At 40.4% G+C, this 13,676-nt stretch overlaps 1 protein-coding gene across 5 annotated transcripts in view; it reads right to left on the bottom strand.

Moving 5' to 3' along the window:
• The window catches only part of ST8SIA1 (ST8 alpha-N-acetyl-neuraminide alpha-2,8-sialyltransferase 1), a 192,879-nt gene that overhangs the window by 80,829 nt on the left and 98,374 nt on the right, over positions 1-13,676 (bottom strand). For all 5 annotated transcript variants that reach the window (XM_054662946.2, XM_063784819.1, XM_054662945.2 and 2 more), the window contains 1 exon segment: positions 12,946-13,090. In XM_054662946.2, coding sequence (XP_054518921.1) covers positions 12,946-13,090 — 145 coding nt within the window.

Genomic DNA, 13,676 nt, shown 5'->3' with positions numbered 1-13,676 from the left:
TGGTTCTCAAACAAGATGTAAGGGATCAATGTAAGTTAATTAGGTAAGAGGAGGCAACAGTCTTCCAGGAAAATGGATAGCATGTGGAAAACCTCTACAGAAGACAGCACAGTGTTTGTGAGGATATGAAAGAAGGCCAGTAAAGCAAGGTATGAGGATGAGAAGCAACATTGTGGAAATTGATGCTGGAGCCACAGGAAGAGATCAGGCCTTAAGGGGTTTATCTTTATCCTAAAAATCAATGGGAAGACAATCAAGGGTTTTAAGCAAAATAATGGCATGATCTGATTTGCATTTTAAAAAGCTAACTCAAGCTACAATGTGGTAATGAACTGGAGAAGAGGCCAGATTAGATACAAAAAGCCCAGAAGATAACTTTTGCAGAATTCTAGGCAAGAGGCCATTGTCATTTGAAATGAGATGGTAAAGACAATGAGAGAAAATAAGAAGTGGATGTGAGAAAAAGAAATTATCTTCACAAGTATCAAAATGTCCATCAGCTCCATCCAATAACAATTTCTTAAGAATAATATATGTCTTAAAAGAGAATAAGAATAGCGAAAAGAAATAAAAACAAAATAATTACATGCCCAGAACCAATATTGTGGCTTGACTTTTAAAATGTACAATCTTGTTATTTCAAGATTAGGATGAAGTCCTGCACACTTAGAGGGTGACTGTCCACACACCATCACACACGCCACGCTCTATCATGAGCATCCAGGACCTTTCCTTCTTCCATCGCTGTTGCCTGGATTGACCTAGGTTGACGTAACTTGATGCCATGTGGGTGCAAAGGTTTTGGGAAAAGCAGCCATCCATTTCATCATTCATTCAGTACATTTTTAATTTACCACCTGCTATGTTATGTGCCAGACCCTGTCTATGTGCTGCCTTCAAAGGGCTCACAGTGTGGTCAGCAGAAAGCATGTGAGCCAGTAATTGTTATTCAATAACAATGTTGACAATTCAGTTATTGAATTGTTATACAATAATTGTTATTCAATTGTATTAAGAGAGATATATACAAATTTGGGGGGGAGAAAATAGATTTTTAATCAACATTGCCGGGTGGTTGAGACTTGGGAGAGGGAACTGGGAAGGTTTGCAGAAATGATGCTTTGGCTGGATCTTGAAAAATAAACAAGAATTCATCAGATAAGGATAGGAAGGGTATTTTGGGCAGAAGGAACAACATGTACAAATGTGAAGACAAAACAAAAAAACGAATTGTTCTGGGAAATGCAAGTCACTTAGTAAAAGTAAAAAGTAATGAGGGGCTGGGGCTGGGCATGGTGGCTCACGCCTGTAATCCCAGCAATTTGAGAGGCCAAGGGGGGGTGTATCACTTGAGGTCAGGAGTTCAAGACCAGCCTGGCCAACATGGTGAAACCCCATCTCTATGAGAAATACAAAAATTAGCCAGGCATGGTGGTGCACACCTGTAGTCCCAGCTACTCGGAGGCTGAGGCAGGAGAATCACTTGAGCCCTGGGGGCAGAGGTTGCAGTGAGCAGAGGTCACACCACTGCACTCCAGCCTGGATGACAGAGTGAGACTCCGTCTCAAAAAAAAAAAGCAATGAGGAGCTGGAGGAAGCAGATGGATGGCAATTGGTAAGCTTATATTAGCTGACATTCTCAGAGAGTTCATATCGTGAAGACCTTGTGTGACACTCTAAGGGATTTGAATTTTATCATACAGGTTGTAACCAGGAAGGATGAACCTGCTCAAGATTGATCCCCTGTCAACAGGAAAAAGATGTGGCCTCCTGTAGAGCTGCATGGAAACCAGATGGGGCTCAGCACCCAAGGCCCTCAATCCTGATCAGTAGCAAGGCTTGGATTCCCACTACTCTCAGCAAGCCAAGGAAGAGACTAGCTCTTCTGCAACTATAAGCTGATGCAATAAATCCCGTTTGTGTTCCTCATCCCTCACCCACTGCCTGAGCTCTTCTGTAGCTGGGGTGAGGTGCTGGCAGTGCTCCGGGAACTGGGCCTGCAGCCTTCCTATTCCAGTACTGCTGTGAGTCAGGGGAATGATATGGAGGGAGGATCTAGCGCAGCAGCCTCCAGGCAGGATTCAGCACAACACTGGGGAGTGATCTTTCCCTCGGGCCTCTGCCTACCAAGGACTGGGCTTGTCACTGGGAAAACACAAAACATTACACAACCCAGAAACAACAAAAAAACTAGTCCTCTTAGAATTTCATGCGCTTTTATTTTTTTAGGGCTTGTGCCCTGTTTCACTTGTAGAGTCTAGAATGCTTGTATTGAGTAAAAAGGAGATGTCCTAATATTCAAAGCAGCTAAAAGTCCTCTTTGCCATAAAGACTCCATGTAACTAACTGTGTGAACACTCGAGATTTTTCTCCTCTGTCCCGAGGTTGTCGTCTGCTTTCTTTTTTGGGTTTCTTTCTAGAAGATGGAGAAGTGCAAGTGACAGGGGCTGAGAGCACCCCCCAAACACGCAAGCTCTCAGCCATGGGCAGCTTCTCCACAGCCCCAGCTTAGCACAAGCTCCTGGAGGGCTGCCTGGGGGAGGCAGTCATGGAAGTGCCAAGGTGGCCAGATGGTTCCAGGACCACAATGTCTTTATTTTTAACTGTTTGCCACTGCCACCCCCACCCCTGCCTGACTCTGGAGTACTGTCTTCCCCAGACAAGCAGGAGTGAAGTGGAGGGGGGAAAGCACTGATTCTCAGTTGGGGTGTTCCTAACTGAGCAGTAGGGATAGAAGGTGTGAGCCTGGGAGTGCTTTTATAAATTATTTTTCTTGTAGATTTTATTTTTAATTTATGTCTGTGACCTGCCAGGAAGAGGGGAGAGAGAGAGAAAAAGAGATGCTGTTGAACACATGACAAAATAAAATAAAATGGAAAAAAAAAAAGGCCACCGTTTCTGGCCATCTATGTCATTCAACTGTATCTGCAAGACTTGTACCTGAGTCACCCATCATAGCTACACTGGCTTTCCATTCCCTACAAACACTAAGTTGATAAAAGAGGCCAAAGCCAGGGTTCTGCCCTATCTTAGTAAGTATGTTATATCTCAGTCTCTCAATCACCCCAGGGGAATGGTTGGTGCATCCCTAATTACAGAACTACAAAGCCCAGTGTAGTTTCAGGTTCCCTTTCTTAGAGGGTAGAATTTCCTTATTTTTAATAATAAAACGCAACAGCATATCTACTAGCTGCTCCTTGTCCTTCATGAGTTTTCTCCATGAATGCTGCTCCAGCTGACTTAGTCTGCCGTTTAGCCACTTGCTCATCTGCATGGCAAGTAGTGAAGAGTGAGTTAAGAGATGTCACACACACCAGTTTACATTTTATAACAACAAAATTGGCAGAGGGTGGAGGATGTCACAGGAAGGCAAATTCATAATAGTGAACTTTTTTTTTTTTTTTTTTTGAGATGGAGTCTCACTCTTGCCCAGGCTGGAGTGCAGTGGTGTGATTTTGGCTCACTGCAACCTCTACCTCCTGGGTTCAAGCAATTCTCCTGCCCCAGCCTACTGAATAGCAGGGATTACAGGTGTCTGCCACTATGCCCAGCTAATTTTTGTATTTTTAGTAGAGACAGGGTGTCATCATGTTGGCCAGGCTGGTCTCAAACTCCAGACCTCAAATGATCTGCCTGCCTCAGTCTCCTAAAGTGCTGGGATTACAGGCATGAGCCACCGCGCCTGTCTGTGAAACTTTTTTGAAAGTTCTTGAATTAGTATAGATAACAGATGATAAACCTTGACTTAACCCAGTGGCAGTGAGGTAAGAAAAGAGGGGATTGATTCAGGAAATATTTATGAAATAAACTTGGATTTGGACAGTGAAATTCAAACATAAGACCCTGGTGTCCAGCTCAAGTGACTGAGTAGATGATAGTGTCATTACCTGAGATCAGGAATAGAAGAAAAGAAGCAAGAGAAAGGGACAGAATTGTGAGCATGTAAAAGGTAAGGAACCTATGGAACATTGAGGACAGTATCCAATAGGTGCAGAACCGGATCTATTTTTACTCACTATTATTTCCCCAGGAACTAGCACAGTCCCTACCACACAGCAGTAGTTGCTCAATAAGTACTTCATGAATGAGTGTTTGAACACTTATTTTACTTACATAGAATCATGAAAATTTCAGGAAAGCATAGTTGTGCTGGCAGCAGGGCATATTTATTTAGGTGACAAGTCCAATCAATGTGTAAGGCAATCTTCTATGCATCAAATCCTTGCTTTAAATTTAATTCTAACCTTGATGTTATTTTGTAGATTTTTGATTTACATTAAATTTTATAGTTTGTGTAGAAATACTGTGTTTTTTTCTTGAGTCCAGAAATATCACTGAACTTTTTTGGGTTTTAAAATATCCTCAAACAATCTCCATGTCAGGCATCTGGAAGCACCTACAAACTGTAGCAACTTCAGTTCTTACTGACCTTGGGTGTCATAGTCAAAGACTATGTAAGAGTATAACAAGAAAAGACAATCAGGAAATTTATAAATTATACAATTGCATTTCTCTCAGCACTTATTTTCTTTTTCTTAGCAAAGAGTTAAAATTCTGAAATCTCAAGAATAGAGTCTGAATAGACAGGAAAAATAAAACTTAGCAAGAAAAAAAACCTATGCATAATAATTTTCAGAGTATAAAATGTCGTCTTACCCTCAAAAAGCACTTTTGTTTCCTTTACAATCAGCAGATGTTGACCCATGCCCATCTATCCTAAATTTTCTCACCACACTTATCCACTTACCTATTTTTCTGACAAACTGCTAATATAATTTCTTAATTACCTAACAATTTTCCCAAATCCTCTCCTTACACTTAGTTTTTGCTCGCTCTGTATTGTCAGCCTCCACAGAGCTAGACATTGAAGACAGTAAGAACCTAAATGTTTTTGTCTGAAAAATTCTACTCATTTATCCAGCCTACTTCTCAATCTCTATATACACCTGAACTTACAGCTGGGGTTCAGACTGAGCCCTGAGCAATGTGGGTCAATCTTGGCCTTTAGGGGAATGATTGGGGATGGTCACCTGTAGCTATGGGAATCACTACCAAGTTACACTTGTGTTCTGGCCCTGGCTTTGAGGTATGGCTCTAGTAACTTGGTTTATGACTTAATTTCAAAACATAACCCCAGGTTGCCCTTCCAGGTCCCTGCCTCCCAGCCCATACCAAGTTTCAGTAACTGTGCTTCAGCCTTGCTTACAAAAACAGTCCCTAATTTTGGCCCCAGTGCTAGGACGCTCACCTGGTTCACTTGTGTTCCTGCTGTGATAAATGATCAGTTCCCAAACCTCTAGAAGTCAGAGGCTCTGGCTTCTTCTGACCAGTACCCTTGGAAGCTGCCAGTTGTCAAAACCTCCAGCGTAGAGACTGGGAACTTGAAGTCAATTGTTTTAACCGGATCTCTGGGTATAGCTCCATCCACCCCATTTTCATCTCTGCATCCTGCATACTAGCAGCACATCATGTTACTCCTTATTATCTTCTGGTTATTGCCAACAGTGTTCCACAGTAAGAACTGCAATACCCCTTTCTGGCTACTGGCTGGACTTCCTTTTAGCCCCCAAAGCTATGTTCACTCCCTATCCTACCCCTAGCCAACCCCTTTCCCCACTGAGTTGGGCAAGTCAAGCTTCAGGGTCGGTCTCTTCAATCTACTCAGAAGTTCTGAACACTGAAGATAACAGGGTAGAGCTAGTCAGGCCATAAGTGATTAAAAAATGTTGTGCTAGCTCACCTGTGATCTAAGAATGTTTGGCCATCAATGGAAGGAAGACAGTGAATTAGAAGGAAGATAGTGAATTGATCTGAACATAGACAAACACTCTGAAAACGTTCTCTGTGCATAGTCATACCTCTTGATTATTTGACCAAATTAATTAAGCCAGAGAAAATTCAGGGTTGAAATGATACCTCTCTATAAGTTAATCAAATATGTCTATGCATTTAAGCAACTCCTAATAGAGTTTAAAAGTACAAATGAGCATATTAATAGAAATGAAACAGAGGCTTCCTAGTATCCAAACAAATGCTCAAAACTAAATTAAAATCGGATGCAAATTCCTTTCTACACTTGGACCTTTGTAAGAGCAACCAAGATTAAGAAACTAATCAAAGAAAAAAAAATAAAGGTATACCAGGGTCTCCTGCAGGGAAACACCCTGTCATGTCACCACACCTAAGAAGAAAATGTTATATGGAACAGTAACACCTCCTAAGAAAAGCTATCACTCCCGTCAGGCCTACGGGATGAGATGTGACTCAGTGGTAATTGGTGTCATGAATTCTTTTCAATTATTCCCAGGAAGCTAGAATCCTGAGCCATAATCGGTCTTTGTATGAAATTTCACACATTGTCAAGTAATTTAGAAAGATCTACACCATGGCAAGATAGAGCATTCCTTTATTTTTCATTTTGTTCTCAACCATAGACAACCTGCAAATTTTCATTAAAGAAAGGTCTTAATTTTCAATTATTTCTAAATTTGAAAAACAAGACATCTTAAAGTTCCCGTCAGCTAGTCTTCTGAGCAACTCCATTGCACTACCTCACTTCTAATCAATTGTTTTCCTTTCCCTATGAAGATAACAGATATTTGGACATCCAGTGATGATTCATTTTCCTGCTCTTCTCAGTTACAGAGCAATTTGAAGAACAGTGGATATCAATTCATTGTTCAGATCACAATCTTAATTCACTGGAAGTTAATGATTTATTTCACCTTGCTCTTTTACTTTACTGTAATTATTATCCAAATATAATGAAACAAAGACTGTAACATTCTCTGTTACTACTTTATGTTTTCTGAAATCTCAGCTTCAACATCTTTATTTCTTTTCACTGTCCTGTAAAATTGATTTCACCCCTTTTTTTAGTGGTGTTTTAGTTTTTGTTTTGCTTCATGGATTCCTGGCATTACCCAAATGCCAAGGCAATGCTAAAGTCCGTAAACACTTTGAGAGAAAATAACAGTAATAATATTATCATATGTTTTTATGGTGCATTCATTACAAAGCACTTTTAAACCCATTATCTCATTTTAACTTTGTTACTCATAATAATGATACTGAAAATATAAAGACCAGGTATTATTTGTCCCAATGTGCAAATTATAAAATTCATGCTGAGAATGGTTCCATGACTTGTCTGGGATCATAAGCGTCATCATAGAAAGGCCAGGCTTAGGATCCAGATTTTTAGACTGCATACCCTAAACAGTACTCTAGTGTTAGCATTAGGCCAAGAATGGCAGGGCCAATTACCTTAATTATTCAATAGTAGTGGAACCATGTTCTAGATTCCTATAACAAAGAAGCAATGCAAGGTTTCCCCTTTATAAAACTCAAAATAATGTAAATGCTCTTATTTCTCCTTTCAATAGGGGATACCAGAGAGCTCAAAGCCAAAAAGAGACTAGAGTATTGTATGGGAAACTATGGTGTTGTATAGGATTCCATATCCTGTATAGCTACACTCTACTTTTTCTCCCAAAAAGCTGCAAAAGAAATTTCTTGGCCAGGTGTAGTGGTTCACGCCTGCAATTTCAGCATTTTAGGAGGCCAAGATGGGTGGAATAGTTGAGCCCAGCATTCCTAGACCAGCCTGGTCAACATAACAAAACCTTGTCTCTACAAAAAAAAAAAAAAAAAAAAAATACAAAGATTAGCCGGGTGTGGTAGCACATGCCTGTAATCCCAGCTACTTGGGAGGTGGAGGTGGGAGGATCACTTGAGCCCAGGAGGTGGAGGCTTGCTGTGAGCCATGATCGTGCCACTGCACTTTTAGTTTATCAAACAGAGCAAGACCCTGTCTCAAAATAAAATAAAATAAAAATAAATTTAAAAAATGAAATTTCTCCATTTCTTATAAAGGTATTCTTAGAAGTGAAAAACCTTAAAACAGTTTCAAGGTGACTGAGTGATAAGAATGAACTAACCCACTAGAACCCATGTCTTCTAAGGAAATAAACCATAGAGTAAACACTAACACCTTTGAAATCAGACAGGCCAGGTTTCACATCCCAGCCCTTCCACCTACCAGCTCTGGGACCCTCAATAAGGTATTTAACCCCTCTCAGTCTTAGCTTCATCCATGAAATGGAGACAATAATAACAGCCACACAGAGTCGCTGTAAGGGCTGAGCGAGATAACATGTGAAGAAACTGAGGCAGCCCGTATAGTTGACAAACGCAAGGCATTTGCCTAAAGCTGGAAAACTGAACTTCCCGGGCTTTCTTGCAGTTAGACATGCCCATGTGACTCAGTCCTGATTAATGATACATGAGCAGGAATCTGTCCAGCTTTCCTCTTCTGTTTACTCCCTCTTTTTGCTGGGATCCTGAACCGAAACTGCGAAGTTCCTTGGCCATCAGCTAAGGAGGTTTGAGTAGGAAGACAGGGGTCTGGGAGCTTGATGGCACACTATGTAGCCATCACTGAGTCCTAAACTACCTACCCTCTAATTCTTTATTGCTTGAGATAAATAAGCAATTATTTGGTTCTGCCCCCCATCAGGTTTCTGTTATAAAGCAGCCAGATGGAAGCCTAACAATAGAACCTAACAAAAGTCCAGCAAAGATCCATCCCCACCAGACATTAGACCCCTTAGTTTCCTTCCAGCCAAAAAGATATATGTCACGGGAAATGATTACAATAATATGAATAAGTGGAAAAAACTACCAAATTCTGTAGATTATGTAGTATAGTCCAAATTTTATTAAAAGAAAAAAAAATTGCTGTGAAACTCAGGGATATCCGGGAGCTCAGAGAATTCTATTAAGCACACTACTGTGAAGGAAAAAAATGTGTATTTTCATTTTAACAAGGCTATTTTGACAAACTACTCCAAAATATCCTGCTGGGTTTCCCACAGGCCAAGAACGCTGCAGGTCCAGGCTCAGTGGAACATGACAGGAGCCTACGGCCAACCTAGGAAGCTGGAAATGAGTGTCTATGTGGGGTGCATTAAGGATGTTTTGTGATGCTTTACATATGGCCCTGGGTGAATGTGCTGAGGAGAAATGTAATTTATATCACAATGTAAGAGAATGGACAGCCAACCGTGTTTTTATAGTACCAAAAGGAAATATTTTTCAGATTGTATCAGCACAGTTGTGGTTTCTAACATTCCTGCTACTGCCTCACTCATTTCCATGGAAATTTGTGTCCTTCCTTGGCAAGATATCTTAGGCCAAAATAGGGTTCATTCAATAATGCCTGTAAACACTGGACCATGCAGGCTTAAAAGGGGCAGTTCCTGGCTAAGCAGGAAAGAGCTGGTCCCAACCCAGGGGATTGGGAGCAGCTATTCTCAAAGTGGGAAGGCTGATACCATCACACCGTCCTCCCCAAATACAAACACGCACACATACATCGCATGTTTTAAAAATCCTGTGTGAAGGTTAAAAATTCTGCCCTTCATGCCTAATAATATTCAACAAATATTTCACCAAAATACATTTATAGAGCCCTTTGGAAACAGCTACCTCTGAATTTCCTGCTTGGTTTCCTATAGTTCAAGCAAGGGCACTGCAGGGGTCCAGCCCAAGTGAGACACAGACAGGAATGCCTTTGACAGACATGAGTGGTTGGGAATGACTATTTATACTGAGTGGGAAGCACTGCAGTGGGCACAAAAGGGAAAACCCTCTTGTTCTCAAGAGCTCACAAGATGGTACTGAGATAGCAGATAAGGATTTTTAGAACACAGAACACTGTCATATGGAGATATGAAGTTATGTACACCGCATTATGTGGCAGAATTGAATAAATTTGAACAGAAAGTTACAGAAAGTTGTGGAAGGTTCAAATAGCATAGAACTAACTAACTAAAAGGAGTTTGATATGGCATCTCAATTCACAGACATTTCAATAGTTACCTCCTGAGGATACACTGCCCCAGCCATTATAGGACCTGTTGCTATTCCCTAATGTACCAGAGCATCTCCCTTCTTACACTGCATCTTTGTACCAACGACAAAAAAAACAAAAGTAGGCAAACGAATAACATTGATAATGATGGCTAACATATACGGAGTATTTAAGGGGCAAGTGTAAAGGTGCAGACATGGAATCGAAGTTAGAAATGAGTGACTTAGCATTATTTCACTGAAACTCTGGGAAAGGAGTGAAGCTTTGTTCATGCTGAAAACGCTGAGCCTGGCCCACTCACCTGCATTTCTACCTCACCTGCACACGCTATTTTCTTCCCACTGGGAACATAAATGAAGCGTATCAATTAACTGGCAACCCTTTTTGGCTGATAACAAACTAGAAACATTTTGCTAAGAAATAATAATGGATGAGAGCAGAGGGAAAATACCATTTTTTCCAGTGATGCAAACTGGTTTACCAAGATTTCTATGAATTAATTAGTCATTTCAGATTCTTAGCAGGAAAATACATACATATGCAATTTAAAAAAATCTACTCATTGAATTGGTTCTGCCTTTTGCAATGGCTGTGCCCATACACAATGATGTAATGACTTCTGATTCCCAAGAAAAAAGTATTCTTCCTTTATTATTCAAGGATGTTTCCTTGGTCTTGCAACTGGCACAAAGAGGCACAGAATTCATTTGCACAGACTTTACAAAGTAAATGTTTCTTATAACCCTATTGCTGCAACCGATAGATAATATAGGAGGCTAGTTTATATTTCTTTAATCATCCTTTTAAATCTATTTTCTAATACAAAGTTAGAATTCATTTGGTAAAACTAAAAGTCCTCATCTATAAAAAAAGCTACTTTGGATTTCATTTAAAATGTTTCGATGTGAGGAGCTGTTAAAGGAGATTGCTTCCTTATCTCTTCCTCATGCCACAACTAGTTGGTAGCAGTTTTCATACATAGAACATCCTGTGGATTGGCTTGCTTAACCTCTGTACCACTCTCTTTCCAGCTTCCTGCTGAAGCATGACAGTTAAAAACTGCCTTTCCTGGACTTCTTCGCAACTAGTGTTCTGGATGCAAATCATTTCTCCATTAGAAGCATTTGAGGAAGATTTGAAATGAGGAGGAGAATTGGAACTCATCTCCTTTCCCCTATTTCTAACAGAAGCAGTTGTGGCCACGCTAACAGCAATGCCAAGTTGGGGCTTCCCAGTCCCTAGACCACAGTTACAGTAGTAGGTTCTTGAACTCAGTAATTCTAGGAACCACCCTTTGGCTCCCATTTCTCCATTCTTCCAATGATTTTTTTAAATGCCAAATTCCCTATATGAAATATCTTTCCGCTAAAAGTACCTAAAGAGATTTCTGTACCTTGCCTAAACCCTCACCAATACAATTCTACTTTTCATGCCTCAGCCTCAAGATACTAAGTATGAATCAGCACATTAATACCAAACATATAATGCTTTGTATTTATAAAGTACATTTATTATGTTTTACAGTCGGGCGCGGTGGCTCACGCCTGTAATCCCAGCACTTTGGGAGGCCGAGGTGGGCAGATCACTTGAGGTCTGGAGTTCGAGACCAGCCTGGCCAGCATGGTGAAACATGGTCTCTACTAAAAATACAAAACAGCTGGGTATGGTGGCACATGTCTGTGATCCCAGCAACTCAGGAGGCTGAGGCAGGAGAACTGCTTGAACCTGAAAGGTGGAGGTTGCAGTGACCCAAGATCATGCTACTGCACTCAAGCCCAGGCAACAGAGTGAGTGAGACTCTGTCAAAAAAAAAAAAAAAAGGACATTTCCATGCATTATCTAAGTTGATCTTTTCCACAGCTCTGTAAGGTAAATAGGGCAAGTGCTGCTCTACCCATCATAGAGACAAGACAGCTAAATCTCAGACGACTTAGGTAATCATCCAAGGAATTTAGTTAGTAAGAGATGGAGACAAAATTCAGTTCCATATATCATAGCTCTTAGTTATTTCCTTTGACACTTGGAAGCCTCCCAAGGGCAGATGAAGAGAGAAAACATGTAGATGCTGGCAATAAACTAAAGCTTCTACTTCTTATTTCAAAAATTAAAAGAAAAACCTTATCACTGCATTTTAAAACCATTAAACTAGACTAAAATATCTAAGGATGAGCTAGTCAGCATGGCTGTTTTATAGAGAGTGTGACTTTGGATCTGGTAGAACCTGTGCCTCAGCTTTGTGGGATTCCTCCTTTAAAGTCTCATGGGCTATTAACAGAGACACATGAAAGATTCAGTCCCACTTTCTAAGGCTCAAAAATTCTCTTTCTGTACAATCATCTGAGCAAACCAAGGGTGGCTAAAAGATGTCTTGGGGAGGCCATGATTCATTTCTGAATTTTTCCCTAATTGCAATTTTGCCTAAGATCTCCCCTCCCCAAAACTAGGGTTCCCTAAAATAAAATTTCCCTTTTCCCCCCTCTTGCTGCCTACATGTATATTAGAAAAACATTTTATTTCAATGCCCAGAAAACCAAGAAGAAATATTAAGTAAGCAAAGCTTGATTTAGACCACTTCAAAAGTGGTCAAGTTGAATTATTCCTCTCCATATCCACCACTCCTCCATTTCACAGTGGTAATCTAACCACAGGGTTAACATTCAAGAGCTCTAAGAAGCAAACTTCTCACCATATGGTCCCCACTCCCTGAGCAACATCAGTCCTAAGAAAACATTGCAGTATCACACAAATCCTCACGGTCATTCCACAGCCAACCTCAGAACACTAGAATTCCACAAGTCCCTGATCATTCATTTCTTGCTTCCTTCAGTCTCATAGGACTCAAATCAGAAAGGCTAGGAAAACTGTAACTCTGTAACATCCTGCTTCCACCCTTGCATCAAAACACTGTGATTTATTCACACACACAGATGACAGATATAAAGAAAAACATTTAAAGAGAGAAGAAAGAAAACAAAAAGTCAATCTGATGAGTAAGCAAACTCAATTATCCCTTTTCCATGACAGCAAGAAATTTAAGAAACCATACTGAAGGCAACCAACTCTATACTAACCTGTGGGAAGAGAGAATAAGTTGAATTGTCAATGGTGAATGAGTATAAAAACTCCCCGTCATACCACATGCTCTTCCCCATAGGGGAATTCATTTTAGTCATAGCAAAGAGATGGGCAGGGTCGCAGCAGTCTTCCATTTGTTTCCTAGGAGAGAAAACAGAGAGAGAGAAAAGAACAGCAGGTTAAATGAGGAGCAGATTCATTCACTTGTCATTCCCACAGAGATGTGCCGCCTTACCTCAGTGCCAGCTCACAGAAGCATAGCATCTCCAGGGTGATTAGACTACTATTAATTCACTCTTCTAGCCACCAAAATGCGTGACTAGACTATTTCACAGCAAAAAAAAAAAAAAAAAGTTTAAGAAAAATACATCAGATTCATTAGATTGTATTCAGATTCAGGTGAGATATGTCAAAAGATAAAAATAACCATTACAGTTGCAGATGATTGATTCGAACATCCAGGTCCAGAAAAGACTTGGATAGCTAACTTTGGAGACTGTTGAGCTATTCAGCTACAGCAGAGGTGCATCTCTATCTTCATTAACAATCAGGTGGTTAAATTCAGTGAAAAGAGACTTCCAGCAAGCTGTATGGCAAGGGAATACACAGAGTGACCCTAAAGAGAGTGCACTCCCCAAAACTGGTGACAAGATAGAGAACAATCCCTTGAAAATCTTTTGAGTAGAAATAGAATGAAATGAATGATGTGATCTCAGACACTGGAGAG

The sequence above is a fragment of the Pan troglodytes genome, chromosome 10 (genome assembly GCF_028858775.2).
Source record: "Pan troglodytes isolate AG18354 chromosome 10, NHGRI_mPanTro3-v2.0_pri, whole genome shotgun sequence".
Lineage (NCBI taxonomy): Eukaryota > Metazoa > Chordata > Mammalia > Primates > Hominidae > Pan > Pan troglodytes.
The sequence above is the reverse complement of the archived record's forward strand: the minus strand, read 5'-3'. Positions and strand labels throughout refer to the sequence as shown.